Here is a 16,601-nt window from a genome sequence, read left to right as displayed (position 1 = left end):
CCAGTAGTCCTCGTTCAGGGTCCTGTCACTTTAAAACCTTCCCAGGCCTGATCTTTAGGTCCCAGGCTGGTAATCCCGATATAGTCTGCCCGGATCTCCTTCCCTGCTGGCCTTGCTCTTTCTCAGCCCCACACTCTCTTACCCGTATGTCCCTCACCCTGCCTTGAGAGAAAACACAGAGAGGTCGGGATCCTTGCCCCGGGTCACACGGCTGGGGGGAACTGGCACTGTGATACTTAGCCCCATATCTTGTTCACCGTGCCCTCTCCCCCACCAATCTGCTCTCCTGGCTGCCAGAGTCTATTATGTCAGAGCTTCCTGCTGCCCTCGTGCCCCTGGAGGTGGGCCAGGGGAGCCCCACTCCTGCTCACACCACATGCCCACAAGCTCTCTTGTCTCACTCCATCCTTCCCATCTCCCTACGCTCTGAGGCTCGTGCCCAGTGAACTGTCGCACCCCACAGCCCATTTTGGAAAAGCTTCCTTTGGGCTCTCTGAACACCAGCCCTTGCTCTCCCTGGAGATCACCTGGATTACACTTGTTCTTAAGTGTTTCTCTTGTAATCAACTTATTAAAACAAAAATCTTGAAGGTCATTACCTAATCCCCCTGTAAATGGCAAGACAGGCACATAAAGGACACCACAGAAGTCAGCAGGAAGGCAATGCTGTTCGCCATCAGCCTGCCTGCTGGTCTTCCCTCATGCGAGGTCACACACCCAGAGGACACTGCTACTCTGACAGGGCTCAGAGACTCCCAGTAACCAAGGAACCACACCCTAGAGGCCCAGGGGGTTGCGGGCCATCTCACCTGCCCCAGCTGCTCGCAAGCTGTCTGGTACTCGGCGCGCTGGCATAGGTCCTTCACACGCTGGTACTTGGGCAGGAAGTTCTCCTCCTGGGCATCCACTTTGTCACCGTCTCTCTTGTGGAGCAGTTTGCTGAGGGAGATGAGGGGCTGGCTGAACTAGGGGATCCCTGGGACGACTTGTGTTAGCCTAGACCGCAAGCCCCACTCAGCTCTGTGGGGACCTACAGTGGAGGACGTATGTCTAGCTGCAGAGAGCACATGGGTTTTAAATTTATTTGTGTATTCTTTATTTATGAGCGCTCTGCATGGATACCTTTGTGTCAGAAGACGGCATCAGAACCTAGTATAGATGGTTGTGAGCCACCATGTGGTTGCTGGGAGTTGAACTCAGGACCTCTGGAAGAGCAGCCAGTGCTCTTAACCACTGAGCCATCTCTCCAGCCCCACATTTAGATTTTAATGGGAAGTCTCTAGAAGCGGTTCATTCCAGATGGATTGAGTTGGGATAAATGAGCAAGGAAGACACCATGCAGGCTCTGCCAAATAGGTTGAAAGGGGGGACATGTGGCCTTCAGATTTAGAGTTCTGCATCAGTCACCTGATCATGACTGGGACTTTAGACATACAGCCCGAGTCACCCAGTCACCAGCATAGCATCAATGTGACCCCTCCAGTCTTGCGGCTGCAGGAGCTCCTAGCGGGGCCCAACCTCCCTGCCCCGCACTCACCCTCTCTCCACCAGGAAGGAGTCTCGCCAGACCCTCAGCTTCTTTTTCAAGTGGAACCTAGGAAACAAGTAGGTCCAGCCCTGTCCACAGGTGCCCCAGGGCTGTGGCAGTCATTGTGAGTGACCAGTGGGACACTGGGAAAGGTCCCCACACTCTGTGGGCAGGGCCACTTCTCCAAGATGTATTTCTGAATGCCTGTCTGGGATTGGTTGAAGTCGCCCGGTTATATGTGTGTGTGTGTGTATGTGTGTGAGTTTCCCAGGAGCCTAGGCCCCCAAATGCTGGCAGAGACAGCACTCCCCAGGTCTGGGATAATGAGTCTCTGAAGAGGGCCATTCCTTCTGACCCATTAGGGTCAGGTTTCTGTACACGGCCTGTGTGTATAATGCATGCTGTCTTCTCCATTTCATAGGTGGGGGCATTGAGAGACAACATTCTACTCTGTCCCCCAATTCTCAGGTAGTCTCAGAGTGTGCCCCACACTCTGCATGTGTATTTCACACCCTTCCAGCTCTCTCAATCGGAGGATGTACCTCCTTTCAGGGTAGCCAAAGGTTGGGCCCTCTGGGAAGAAAGCCAGGGCAAGGCTCAGGGCAAAGCCAAGGACGACACCAAGCATGGTGACCTGTTAGCCAGCAGGCAGTTTCAGTACTGACCGCCAGGGGTCGCTCCTGCTTTTCTGGTCCCTCGTCTAAACCCATCTTTCCTTCCACTTATTTTTTTTGTTCACTGCTGCTTCCTTCTGCAGCCCAGGACACCTGGAACAAGTTCCTGTCAGTCACACCACCCATCACCAGGGCCATAAAAGCCACAGTCGTCGCGACAAAGAGTCTGAATTCTCTCTAGGACTCAGATAATGTAAGTCCCCTTTGCTGGGGGACTATGGGGGCAAACTTGCTGGGATCCTTGGGCACATAACATAGTCCCCATGCCCCTGTGATCACACAGTGGCTACTGGTACTTCAGGCTTTCCACCATTTTAACTTTGGAAGGGTCCTCAACTCCAGACGGGAGGATAAAATCCTAGAGAGGGTTGATCCTTTGCTACCTCATGCGTTAGCATGGAGGCACCTAAGTCCTTAGTTCCTGATGCTAGTGGCCCTCCCAGTTCCCCATGGTTTGGCTGAGTTCACATTGGTTAGGGAGTCCCCTCCTTCCCTGGGTCTGTCCTGCGTCCTTCTCACCGGTTCATTGGCCGCTCTGAGTCCAATAGCTTGAGGATGGACTTCCCATCCATGTCTGCGGGGATGTCCAGCCCGGCGATATCCAGTATGGTGGGGGCCAGGTCAATGTTGAGGACGATGTGAGGATTCCTGGGGACAGAGGGATTGGAAACTTGGCCACCTGGAGGATAGTTTGGTTGGGAACAGAGACAGCTGGAGGTGAAGAGGGGGGAACGTCCACAGGAGAGGAAGCTCCCATCACACCACCCCAACCTTCATGGAGGGGAGCTCCAGCTGGATCATCTTTTGTTACCAAGGTGCTGAGCTGACAAGGTTACCTGTCCTAAGGCCACCCCCTGTGCCTCTAGGGCAAATGTCCACCCTCTTGTAGATTCCTGCTGTCTGGGAATGCATAGTCTGGCCCCTAAGCTCTTGCCATCCTCCACCTGGAATGATCTTCCCCCAGACAGCTAAGTGATACTGATCTTCCCTTTTAGCTCTTAACAAGGGAACCCCCACCCCTGCTCCTGGGATCACATCTTAGCCAACGACTGCTGGGTAATCCACTCAGTGGCCATCCATGTGAGAATGCCCAGTCCAGCCCATGGCTAGCTGGCGGGGTGACAGAGGAATGGGGTATATGAGGACAGGTGTTTAGCCTCGTCTTACTGGAGTTTTCTTTTGTGTCCACCCCTCGCTGGCTTTGAAGGCATGTCGAGGGCTGCTGCGCAAGCCCCGTCCTCTGCACACACCTGGTGTCCTTGATGTCCCCCCACCTCAGCTGTTACAGGGACGAGGTCACCACGATAACCAGCCCTTCTTCCATCTCTGCCTCCCGCTAGCATCTCTGCTGCAGGTTGCCATCTCAAAGGTTAAGTCAAGGAGAATGACTGAGGTCCATGGCCCACACGGCCCTTGAGGAAAGAGTGGAAGGCAGATGGATGGCTTGCTCTGTGCTGCCACTAGGAGCAGCTCAGCTGATAATGGCTCTGGGCTCAAGCCTGAGGTTTCTCCCCAACAGCCACCAGACCAGGGACTGCCCAGCTGGGGTGGAGATCAAAGCTCTTCCCAGGCATTGGCGACACCCACCGTCTGGTATTTCCTGGCACAAAACCCCACCTCGCTGCTTTTCACAACAGCACAGAGCTCCTGGCTTGTGTGGCTGGCTCAGCTGTTCTGGAATTGTGTCCCTGGGGGAGTGTGGCTCGGACTTGGGCTAAGCTCTCGATCCAAGCAGAATCCAAGGTCTCCCTGTGAGCCTGGGACCTGGGGTACAGGTGTAGGTGACATACTTACAGAGAACCGGCCTCCACGTTGGGGCCCCTCACATAGAATGGGACCCTGATGTCGAACTCATAGGGCATGGACTTGCCCTTCACCAGGCCAAACTGGCCAATGTGGTAGCCGTGGTCGGCGGTGTACACGATATAGGTGTTATCCAGCTCACCGGTCTCCACCAGCATGTCGTAAATCTGCAGCAGAGGCTAGAGGTGAGGTGTCTGGCCACCCAAGGGGCAAGGGACTGGAGCCTTCTGGTCTCATCATCCCTCCCATCTTCTCTCTGCCCTCCGTGCCTTGGGGCAAATTCACTTTTCCGAGAGGCCTCTGGGACTGTTTGGGAGCTCACTCCCCCCTCACACTTAGGGTCAATGTCCCCTCATCTGTAGACAGTCCTCACACTACAATGGAAGCACCACAGGGTGGGAGTCTTGCTGTGTGTGTAGGGGGGTCTTGCTATTTTGTTCCCTGGCAGCGGGGACCCTCTTGCACTGATCCTCAATAAATGACACTGGATGGATGGATGGATGAATGAATGAATGAATGAATGAATGAATGAATGAAGCTAGGTGTGACCAGGGCAGGAGTCTGTGCCCTGAAACAGAGCTGTGGCATAGGACTTTCTGTGATGGTGGCTGTGTGAGGGTCTGCGCTGCCCAGTGTGGCTATGGAGCCCACGAACCAAGTCTGGTGTGACCAAAAAATGGTATTTAAATTTTACAGTACTTTTTAAAAGGATTTGTTTATTTATTTATTATGTATACAGTATTCTGCCTGCATGTATGCCTGCAGGCCAGAAGAGGGCATCAGATCTCATTACAGACAGTTGTGATCTATCATACGGTTGCTGGGAATTGAACTCAGGACCTCTGGAAGAACAGCCAGTGCTCTTAACCTCCGAGTCATCTCTCTAGCCTCAATTTTATAGTATTTTAATTAATTTAAATTTAGATTGCTATGGATCCCTAGTATGTGAGCTGTTATCCCACACAATGGAGTATGATTCAATACAAAGTGTGTCTGTGTGTGTGTGTACAAGTACATTCTAGCATTCCAGTTTGTGTGTGTGTGTGTATGTGTAAGTCAAATGAGAATTTTTGGAGTCAGATCTTTCTATTCTGTGGGTCCTGGGGATTCTGATATATGCTTTAGTATAGGTAAGCCTTGGGGACAAAAAGCCAGTCCCCCCTCCCGAGTGCTGGGATTAAAGGCGTGTGCCACCACCACCCCACATAAAAGGCCATATTTTGTATGATCCAATTGCCCGATGTGTCCAGAGTAACGAAGAGCTTAGCACCTGCCAAGACTGGGGGTTACAGAAGGGTGTTACAGCGGTGATGGTTCTAGAACCCAGAGTAAATGCGAATTCAGAGGGCCGTGGACATGGCTTAATTGGGTAGAATGCTTTCCCAGCATGCACTTGGCCCTGAGTTCAATCCCTAGCAGCATATAAACCAGGTGGTGCACACCTGGAATCCCAGCACTTGGGAGGCAGAGGCAGGAGGGCCAGGGGTTCAAGGTCACCCTCAGTGAGCACTAGACCATTCTGGGTTACAGGAGACTCTGTCTTAAAAACAGAAGCAAACGGAGCTCCCAGCTCCCACGGCAGCGTGCACACGGAGCAGCCACGACACTGTGCACGTGGAACACCCACTGCACCGTGCACACGGAGCACCCACGTGCACACGGAGCAGCCACGGCACTGTGCACTTCAGCTGGGCGAACCACATGGTGCATGAGTACTGAGTGCACAGCTCAGTAAAGCTGCTGAGATTATAAGTGGTTTCTCCTTCTTTTGTTAAAGAGATGGAAGCAGCTGGGCATGGTGGCTTTTATTTGTAATTCCAGAACTCAGGAGGCTCTATCGGTAAGAGGCCAGTTTAGCTGCTCACTGGGTTCTAGGACAGCCTGGCTATACAGAATGAGACCCTATTCAAAAAAATTATTTTTTTTTTTAAGAAAATAAAGAAAAGCAGCAAGGCTACAGTGACTCCATCAAGCAGCACAGGCTCATGGGAAAATTTCAAGAGGCAGAGGCCTCCCTCTGGGTTGCTCCAAGCCCCCTTGCCCAAGTCTAAATAGTGCCTGGTCCTCTGATTTAGGTTTCTGGGTTAGGGCAGAGGCCTGAGGGGCGGGACCTACCGTCTCCATGGAGTCGTCCACAGACATGAGTGTCTGCAGGCGTTTCCGCTGAAGCATGTTGGTGAACTCCATGTGGATGGGCTTCATGGGTCCCGTGTAGCGCATGATCCAGTGCTTGTCGGGATTGGGTGCATAGTTGTAACTTGGTGTGCTAGTGGCAAACACAGGCAGTCAAGAGAAGTGCTCCAGAGCAGGGACAACACCGTGCCAAGGGCAGCTTGCTCCAGTGGGGGCAAGCGGTCACTGGCACCTGAGGGACTCCACTAAACCACATAAACAGGGGAAGACAGCCGCTAGGGGATGGCAGAGCATCCGGTAGACCGGAGTCCCCAAGTGCAGAAAGCCAGCCAGTGACCTCTCGGTTTGGCATGAGTCCTTCTTTGAGAACTTTTTGGAATTCATTCATCAACCCTTTAAAGAGGCTCCAGTTCAGATCCTTCTCACGCCCAGAACTTGGTGCTAAGTGCCCATCCCCGGGGGGACACAAATGGTTGTCACACCAGCAAGGGAGGACCAGAGATATGTGACCCCTTTGCATTTGACCTTGGTTTAAGCCAGAAACCCAAGTAAAAATCAAGTATGTCGCAGCAGTTATGCGTGCAGGGTCCACACTCCCGAGGATGCCCCCAGTAAGTCCGCATCTGGGACGTGAGGCATGCCATCCTTTTGATTCTTTGTCACAGGTATTCTTCCAGTTTTATGGTTTGATCTCCCTTTAGACTAAGTCAGGACGATCACAAGTTAAAGACTCGCTTGGGCACAGTAACCCGACCCTCTCTGGGAAACAAAACAGAATGAAACCACAAATAAACTGTAAAACCCAAAACTAACCCACAGAAAGAGGGCAACACGCCACTGTCCACTGGGTCTCCAAACATGAGTGACTGGTCCCCTGAGACCCTATCCCTAGCTTAGCAAGCTAACAATGTTTGGCTTTATGGCTTAGAGTTGTCTCCTGCTTGACAATGGATTCTTAGAGAGGAGTTGGGGGGAGGGGGGAGGTGGTCTGTGAGACCTTGTCAGAACAGACAATGCTCTCCCTGCACAGACCCTGCCCGGGGACCCCAGCACTTTCTCACACATCCAAGGGTCTTGTACGGAGATGGCACCATGGCAGCTTGCAGCAGTCCAGCAGAGAGGAAGTTGCTACTGTGTGCTGCCGACGAAGCTAGGGCCTCACGGCTCCCTGGCTCCTGCCAGGCTCCTGCCGCTAAATCCTTCCCAGCCCACGCGCTCTTTGATTATGAGAAATGCCCGCGTCCCACGTGGCTGGCCCAGGGCATGACCTCCATGTAGAACATTCTTGGAAACAAACCTCCTCACCTCAGGGAGCCAGAGGGGCTACTGGGGCAGTGGCAGAGCCACACTGTCAGCTCGAGTGTGGGGAAGTCACTCCCTGTGATCCGGGCTTAGATTCTAGGATACAATGGCTGTCCCCGACTCCACTAGGAGTCAGGTTGGTATTGGTCCTATCTGGGGGCATGAAGGTGGTGCGGGTGGGAGCCAGCGAGTGACATCATCATCCTTTCACTTTGGGAGGCTGAATGGAGCTAGAAGTTGAGAGCTGGGTCCTGAGTGAGAACTGTGCCATGCAGCTGGTCACCTGCCCCAGGCTGGGCACCTCAAACATCTGAGGAATATCTGGGTGTCTCTAAAGGACCTTGAGCTGGCCATCTTCTCTCCTTACACTAGGTGATGTACAGAAATGTTACCCTGATATCAGTCAGGGGGACCCTTTATGCAGCAGGCTGTGACCTGTCACCCCAGTCTGTCAGCATCACCCCTATCTTCACAAGTCTTGGGAAGGGAGGCTTAGCACCTGGGCTTGCCCTCAGATGTCACGTGTTGGAAGATGTGCTGAGGGCTGATAGGTATACATACACATGTCTGTGCAGGTCTGTGAGCATATGTACATATATGTCCACCTAGTCGTGTGTGTGTGTGTTTGCGTTTGTGTGTATGTGCCTGTGCATATTTGATTGTCTGCATATTTTTTTGTGTGTACCTGAATGTGTTTACCAGTGTTTGTCTATGTGTGAGTTCTTTTGTGTCTGCTGTGTGTGTCTGCATGTGTATGGTGCGTCTATGTGTACTTGTGTGCATGTATTTGTCTATGTCCATGTATGTGTGTGAATATGTATGTGTGCCTGCATGTACATGCTGTGTGGCCCGCATTCTTGTGTGTCTATATTTCAGTGTCAGAAAGTGTGTCTGCATGTGTGTGGCGTGGTGGGGAGAGTGAGGCAGTGGGGGTTGGAGGGTGGAGAGGAGTGGACAGGGGCTGGCACTGGCTTGTCACAGACCAAAAAATGCTCCAGGAGCAGGGATGAGGCAAGCTTGCTGAGCGGGGAAACTCAGAGGCTCTGCCCTCTCTTTTACCATTACAAACATTCTTCTGTAGAGCTGTCTGAGAGCAGCTGCCTTCCAGGGACAAGAGCCTCTCAGAGCTACGTGGTGGAGTGAGGAGTCTCTAGGCAAGCAGCTGAGGGCTGCTCCCACTGTCAGATGCTGTCAGGCTATTTCATGTCACTTCAAAGGGTCAGCACAAGAGCAGGCAGTGTCAAACATCACACACCCTGGCTGACAGGCACTGGGCTCAGGATGGAGTGTTCTTGACTTCCCTCTCTGGGGAAGAGGGCAGAGGGCAGTGGGTGGAGGCGGCTGGGCAGACAGACACATTTGTACGGAGGCTGTACCGTGCACTCGGGGTGAGGGTAGCCGGCTGCCCCCTAAATGCAATTCACTATCTTCCGTCACCTCCCCCCTGCAGCCCAGTCCCTGCTATCCCCTCTGAGTGCTTCACACCCTCAGAAAGAAATTAAAGCTGAGCTGGGGGAGGGTGGCGCATTCTGACCGCAGTGAAAATTAAACGCCCTGGGTATTCAGGTGGAGTCCAAATTGCCCTGTCCTTGCTACTCTAGAATGTCACAGCAAGGGCTGCTGAGTGTCATTGCTGAGCTGAGGTAGTTAGAAAAGACAGAGAGCTTTGGAGAAAGCTGTACTAGCCAGTTGGGTGGAGGACTTGTGGGGTAGCTGGATTTGAATCCTGGCTTTGTCCTTTTGCAGCTGGGTGACTTTAGGTAGCTACTGCCTTTCTGTGCTTGCTCACCTGTAAAATGGGAACACTAAGTGTGACAGCATCAAGGTGACCCTGATGACCCCTCCCTCTTCTTGGTCTTCACACCCCAACGTAGGCTTCTCTAACGGCACAGTGATATGTATAGCCTGTCTGGGTCGAAAGGATGTCAGCTTCCATCTTGACGTCTCTTTCCCTTTCTGCATTGCTTTCTGGAGAGGCCTACACATCAAGAACTAGCCAGCTGGGACAGGACCTCAGGCACCGACTCAGGTTCCGTCACAGGGTTATGAGGTAATGTGTGCTTGCTGTTTAATGGGGTTAAACTTTGGAGTCATTTGTCACGCGGCAACAGAGAACTGATATGCCAGGGTCACCAAGAAGACCAAAGGGCTACCACAGCCAGTAGCTGGCAGAACTGTGGACTATAGACGCTGTGTTGGCAGCCAGGCTGGATTTAGTCACCTAGGAACTGGGGGGTGTTTTCTTAGGTAGGAACCTCTGAATGTGGGAGATGCCATCCCACAGGCCGGGGTCCTGGTCGGAATAAAGAGAAGGTGAGCCTCGTGCTCGTGTTCATCTCTGTCCCGACTGCAAAAGCCTCCTGCTCTGTGCGTCACGCCCTTCCCACCATGATGGACTGGACCCTCAAACTGGGAACAAAAGCAAATCCTTCCCCAAGTTGCTTCTGTCAAATATTTTGTCACGCAAAGGAGGACTGCAGGCTCCGTCCGAGAAGAAAGGGTTTAAATGTAGGATATAACAGAAGCTCACGGAGGAAACCCTGGATGTGCAGATCCAGCAAGTACGAGGGTGTGTGAGGACATGGATCCCAGTCCAGAAACCTTCCCCAGAGGGCTGAGCCAGGTGGGCTGGCCTGTGCCCCAGATCCACAACTAATGAACAGCTGGACTCCCGAGGTCTTTGTGCACCCTATTGACTCAGGCATCTTCCCAGCTCCCATTCCCTGTTTTCGGTTATTATTTACTTTGAGACAGGGTCTCATGTAATCAATCCAGCCTAGCCTCAACTGTCTAAGTAGCCGAGGCTGGCCCTGCACTCTTGATCATCCTGGTTCTACCTCTCAGGTGCTGGCATGCCAGCCTTTGGGTCTTTACCCAGGAGGGTTCTAGGGAAGGCTTAGCTACATCACAGTTGCTGTCCCATCACTGCTGAACCCTGACCTGCCCACTCCTATGTTTACCAGTGATGCTGCCATGTTGGGGCCGAGACTTACATGTGTTGGGACGCATTGGGGAAGAGGCGTGAGTACTGGGGGGCTGAGTCTTCGGGGCCATGGGGAGCTGCGTGGCTGATGACCATGAGCACGGGCCTGTGTGGGTACATCTTCTTGGATGTGCGGAAGAAGCTCACGCTGTCGTTGGTGATGAGGTCCGTGAGGTAATCCTGGGGAGGGAGAGATGGGAGGATGGTGAGGACCAGGGGATTTAGACTGCTGCTTATGTGCCCCACACTCAGGTAGGCATCAGGGACGGAGCCATGAACATGCCCTGATTGTAGTGGTATGTTATGTGTATTTTGATAAATAAATCTTGCCTGAAAACCAGAGGCAAAGTTAAAGCCACTAGAGGCCAGGCAATGGTGACACACACCTTTAATCCCAGGATTTTGGAGACAGAGGCAGATGGGTCTCTGTGAGTTCAAGGCTACCCTGGGCTACACACGATCAATGCAGAAACAACTCCAGGTGGTGGTGGCTCACACCTTTAATTCCAGCACTAGAGAGAATGAAATGAGAGGAGAGGCTTTGTTTGTTTAGTCTGTGGTCTGCGGCCTTGGTAGAGGTAAGACTTCTCTAGTGGCCTGACTGCTTTGCTTTTCTGGTTTTTGGGTTGAACCCCAATTTCTGTCTCTGGGTGCTTATTTGCACTGGAGCCGGTAGCAAGGCAGATAGCAGAGAAGCAAATACAGTATTAGAATGCCACTACAGGCAGTGTTGTCTCCTTAATAGAATCTAGGGTCACCTGGGAGACAGATCTGAGCATGTCTGTGAATGGGATTATCTCCATTATTTTAAACGAGGTAGGAAATCTTGCCCACTGCGGGTGATACCATCTTGAACTGTGCAGTAGGGAGGGGAACTGAGCAGTAGCATGTGGTCACTGCTTTTGTCAAGCGTGGTAGCTTGAATGTAACTGGCTCCTGTAAGCTCACAGGGAGTGGCACTGTGTCACTGTGGGAACAGGCTTTGCGGTCTCATATATGCTCAAGCCATGCCCAGTATCTCAGTTCACTTCCTGTTGCCTGTGGATCAATATGTGGGACTCTCAGCTCCTTCTGCAGTACCATGTCTGCCTGCATGCTGCCATGTTCTCCCGTGACAGTAATGGACTGAACCTCTGAACTTTGAGTCACCCCAATTAAATGTTTTCCTTTATGAGAATTGCTGTGCTCATGGTGTCTACACAGCAACAGAAAGGGAACCAAGAAGTGAAGCCTGGTGGAGGGAAGCAGAGCAGGAGAAGCGGGGGAGTACGGCAGGAGGGACTGGTGCCTCACGACAGACAGAAAGGACAGTGTTAAACACAAGTGAATATTTAGGGTCAGCCAAGAACCGGCTTGCGTTCACATACATGCAATTGTAGACAGTGGGCATGGTAACAGTCCCTACTTAGAAATGAAGGCACAGGGAAGGGAGTCCTTCAGTGTTACAGGAATGTCAGAGCTTGGTCTCCAGAAACTGGGCTGAAACAGTGAGTGGGGCCTCTTGGAGGAGGCGGCATTTGAGCTGACCTAGGACTAGAGAGATGGAAAACCTACGCGCCAACCCCAGGAGGGAGCTGAGAGCAGGGCTCTCCGGCTGGGTCTGGGGAGGGCACGGTGGGGAGAGCTTACCGTGGAGTAGTCGGAGCCATGCTTCTCTTTCACCCCGTTCCGGCAGAGTGTGTAGTTATAAAACCTGGAGTTCTTAAGCAGTCCGACCCACTCCTTCCAGCCCGGTGGCACGTACGAGCCGTTGTACTCATTGAGGTATTTTCCAAAGAAAGCTGGAAGGGACCAGAAGCGCGTCAGACAGCAGCGGACTTGGCCCTGGTATCACTCGGTGAGGTTGACCGAGCTGAGTGTCACAGCCAGAGGCCAATATACATCCTCTTGTCTTTCGGCAAGAGGGGAGCCCAGGGCTCCTTCTCTGCGGCATTCGCATGTACAAGGTGAAATGTACAGCAGGATTAGAGAGAAGCATCAAGGCATTTTGAAATACGGTCATAGAAACACTAAAATAATTTACAGTAGATAATATGTTCTTTAAAAATTAAGGGATCAAAAGCAGGGGGCGGGGCTGGAGGGATGGCCCAGGGGTCAGGAGTGTGCACTGCTTTCCCAGAGGGTCCCAGCACTGGTCGTTTACAATTGCCTGTGACTCTTAACTACACACACTTCAAATAAATTTTAAGTAAAAATAATAAAAAATAAAAATATATCAAAAGCAAAAACTTGCTGAAGAGTTGATAATTTCAAAGTAGTGGTGAGTGCAAGTATTTAATTGTGTGCTATCTGCAAGAACTATAGCAGGGCCTCAAACACCAGTGGTCCGTCCGTCCGTCCGTCCCTCCTTTTCTTCCTCCCTCCCCCCACCTTCTTTTTTCTTCTCACTCAATAAGGTCTAATACTGTGGCCCAAGCTATCCTGGAACTATGTAGACCAGACCAGCTTCAAACTCATGGCAATCCTCCTGCCTCAGCCTCTTGAGGACCGGGATTACAGCTTCACGGGGGCGGGGGGGCGGGGAGATGGATAATGAAACTCTGGTGCATAAATATTTTGGTTTTTCAAGACAGGGTTTCTCTGTAGCTTTGGAGCCTGTCCTGGAACTAACTCTTGTAGACCAGGCTGGCCTCGAACTCAAAGTGAGCTGTCTGCCTCTGCCTCTGCCTCTGCCTCTGAGTGCTGGGATTAAAGGCATGTGCCACCACTGCCTGGTCCAGTGATATTTCTAAAAAGCTGTAATTTAATGAAATTCAAAAGTTGGGCAGAAGAAATGCAAGCGTTGGTTCGTGCTGGATGCAGGGAGGGGAGGAGGTCGAAGGGGCCTGGGAGGGTTTAGCACCACGGTCCCGCAGTCCCACGATTCCACTTTGTTTCTTGCAGACCCAGAGGCCGCACTGGTGACCTTTGCGGAGTGGCCATCTGGTCACTGTGTCTATCTGTGTCACACCAGTCAACAACAATGCCCGCTGTTAACAAAAGCACCCCAATCTGTACTTGATTAGAAGGGGAGACGTGGAGCTTCTCCCTGGGGATGAGGGGACAGACTCAGAGGTTGTGCACAGAGGTAATACTCTAGTCCTCTTTTTCCAGACAGGGACACTGAGGTCCCCAGTCACTCCATCAAGATGGAGGCCAGCACAGGACCTTGACTGTCTGAGGCAGGAAGGTAGGAGAACTCAAGGACACACAGATCAGAGATGTGCCTTGACCAGAGAGTGCCCAGTGGGTACTGGTGCAATACTCAAGATGACAGAGGTTTGGAAGGGGATGCTTATAAGGAGGACAGGAGGAGCTAGGCTCCTGTGGGTCCAGAGGACAGTGTTGGGCCCCTCTATGCTGGGCCTTTGACAACAGAGTCGTGGCAGCCTGCTGCCTCAGGGGATAGGCGCTGTGAAGGAGGGGGATCCCTGGAGACCTGGCAGGTGGCCGGTAGAGAGAACTATTTCCTTGGAGTTTGGGTCACTGGATTCCAGAGTCCCTCACGCACAGGACAAAGGAGACACGGGGGACAAAGGGGTCTGCTGAGGACCCCTCAGCAGTGCAGGGAGAGAGCCGGCTGCTCCTGAGAGATGCAGAAGAAATATAGCTTGCGAGGCTCCAGAGAGCAATGAAAACAGGAAGGAGGATCCTTCCGTGGGGAGGTGGAGAGATGAACAGACGGAACCTGGTTGGTGGTGGTGGGGGCAGGAGGCGGCTGTGCCTTCGGAGTCTCAGGAGCTTCTGGTATTTATTATGATATGTGATTAGGCCATGGGTGCCTCACAAAACAGCGAATGAGTGTTCCTGGCTGGGGTACCGGAGTGACAGAATACTGGGAGGCAGGCAGAGAAGCCAATCTTTCTTTTCCTACGGAGCTCAGCAAAGGTCACTGCCAGGATGGCCTAAGGCCAGGTCAGGATGCCCTGCGGTGCTCAGTTCCCCAAGTGGGCTTTTCATCCAGGCTGCTTTTGTCCTCTAGATCATCCTGGCAGTTCAGGGGTGGTACTTCTAGTGTTATAACAGATGACTCTAGGGGATGCTAGATGGATACCCCTCCTCCAACACCTAGGGCAGCCTCCTGGTCACAAAGAACCTTCCAGAATAAAATGTCAGTGGGGCTGAAGAGGAGAAAGTGTGACCTTATTTAAAAAGGCTACCATCACCCAGCCCTGGAGCATCTCTGGGTTCTGGAACCACACTCAGAGAGCTAAAAAGGCCCTAGGAGATCAGGGCTGCCTCAGATCAGTCTTCTCAGTGACTCAGTGTCCTCGCTCCTCATTGCAGTGACTCTGCCTTCACCCGCTCTATGCCATGACACGCCTGCCTCTTCATTCCCAATTGTCCCTCCTGCTTGAGAGCCCACATATGTCAGGGCCGGCAGGTCCACCCACAGGCTAAACCACCGCTGTGGCAGTTAACCTTTGTAGAACACAGGGACAGAAGACATCAGCAAATGGATGTTACTGTGTCCCAGTAAACCTTTATACGAGCAGATGGAGGGCTGCATATACTCCACGGGCCACAGTTTGCTGACCACAAGCTCAGACAACTGGTGGGTTTGAATGGACCAATTGGGAACTCAGAAGCCCAACCCTTTTCTGGCTTATCCAGAGATAGAGAGATAGAGATAGCGATGGGGGGGTGAGGGAGATGGGTGGGTGCTGTTTTAAGAAAGAATTTTTAGAGAATGTGCATGGTGCTGGGGGTATTTCAGCTGGAGCTTGGAACAAGGCTCAGATACCCAAATGCTATCAGGAAGAAGCCTTTCTATGTTGCCTTTGCCACACCCAGGTTGGCGCCCACCACTGCTACCGTTCTTTCTGTACTAGCTCAGAACTTCAACAAGAGGACTCCCCCACCTCCAGTCCTGAAATACAGGGCTGTGCAGAGAGGTGCTAGGTAGTGAGACCACGCTCCTATTCCAGAGGACCCATGTTTGGTGATCGGCATCCAAGCTCACAACTACATGTAACTTCAGTGCCAGGAGATCTGGCATCCTCTTCTGGTCATGGTGGGCAATTGCACACTTGTGGCCTACACTCGCACAAACACATTATATATGTGAATACAATTTAAAAACATATTATGGTTAAAAATAAAATTAAGATGGAAAAAGTATATATGTACAGGGATGGGAAAATGTCCTTTGGAAGCCACTGGAGTGCAAAGGGTGAAAAAAAAAAGCCAGTTATCAATCAAAACCAAAATAACATCAAATGGAATTGGTGAGTTTGGGGTAACAGCCCCAGGGCATGTATAGCTTCAGATCCATTCAACAACTCCTGCCATATTCTTTTTTTTTTTTTTGGTTTTCCGAGACAGGGTTTCTCTGTGGCTTTGGAGCCCGTCCTGGAACTAGCTCTGTAGACCAGGCTGGTCTCGAACTCACAGAGATCCGCCTGCCTCTGCCTCCTGAGTGCTGGGATTAAAGGCGTGCGCCACCATCGCCCGGCCTCCTGTCATATTCTTACAGAGCTGGTTGCTCACCGACTGCAGTTCCTGAGAAAGTGTTATAAACTGAGTCTAAAATGTGCCCCACAGGCTTATGTGTTTGAACACTTGATCTCCAGCAGGTGGCACTGTTTTGGAAGGTTGTGTCACCATGGGGACATGCAGCCTCACTACGCACGTGGACCATTGGGAGAAGGCTTGACAGGGATATCCACTGGTAGTGTGGCAGGCTGAAAGACACTGTGCCAGGCAGGAAGAACAGCAAGGCGCAAAGAAGTATGACAGAAGCAACCCTGGCACATTTGAAGGACCCAAGGAAGACAGAGGGGGAGGCGGAGGTGATGTCCCAGGGAAAGGGGCTAGATCTTGCTGGCTCCTGGAAGCTACAATGAGCAGCAAAGTGGCCAGAGCCTCACGGAATCCATACTTGCCAGATGTTGTATTTCATGTTTACATGAAAATGCCATGCCCCCAAAAGAACCCAGGACCATAGCTTGCCCAGGAAGTACAAAACAGGTCCTCCCTGTGCTGATGAGTGAGAACAGAGAAAGGTGGTTGAACCCCACAGCAACACTGGGTTCCCTCCCAGCTCTCCTGGGTACCAGGCTGGGGATCCCCAGAGATCAAGGCCAAGGTCTTTGTGATGCTGATGTGCTCCAAATGTGCACACTCCAGTGCTTGGCCTGCCTAGCGGGATCAGGGAGCGGCGTGCTTCCCTGCCTGTCCTCTGTACCAGAAATATCAC

At 52.1% G+C, this 16,601-nt stretch overlaps 1 protein-coding gene across 5 annotated transcripts in view; it reads right to left on the bottom strand.

Moving 5' to 3' along the window:
• The window catches only part of Sulf2 (sulfatase 2), an 82,643-nt gene that overhangs the window by 9,256 nt on the left and 56,786 nt on the right, over positions 1–16,601 (bottom strand). For all 5 annotated transcript variants that reach the window (XM_057780418.1, XM_057780413.1, XM_057780412.1 and 2 more), the window contains exons 4-10: positions 12,053–12,204; positions 10,434–10,603; positions 6,121–6,271; positions 3,997–4,172; positions 2,722–2,850; positions 1,538–1,594; positions 810–939 (exon numbers count right to left, since the gene is read on the bottom strand). In XM_057780418.1, the coding sequence (XP_057636401.1) occupies positions 810–939; positions 1,538–1,594; positions 2,722–2,850; positions 3,997–4,172; positions 6,121–6,271; positions 10,434–10,603; positions 12,053–12,204 (965 nt within the window). The remainder of the gene's footprint in view (positions 1–809; positions 940–1,537; positions 1,595–2,721; positions 2,851–3,996; positions 4,173–6,120; positions 6,272–10,433; positions 10,604–12,052; positions 12,205–16,601) is intronic.

The sequence above is a fragment of the Chionomys nivalis genome, chromosome 9, assembly GCF_950005125.1.
Source record: "Chionomys nivalis chromosome 9, mChiNiv1.1, whole genome shotgun sequence".
Lineage (NCBI taxonomy): Eukaryota > Metazoa > Chordata > Mammalia > Rodentia > Cricetidae > Chionomys > Chionomys nivalis.
The sequence above is the reverse complement of the archived record's forward strand: the minus strand, read 5'-3'. Positions and strand labels throughout refer to the sequence as shown.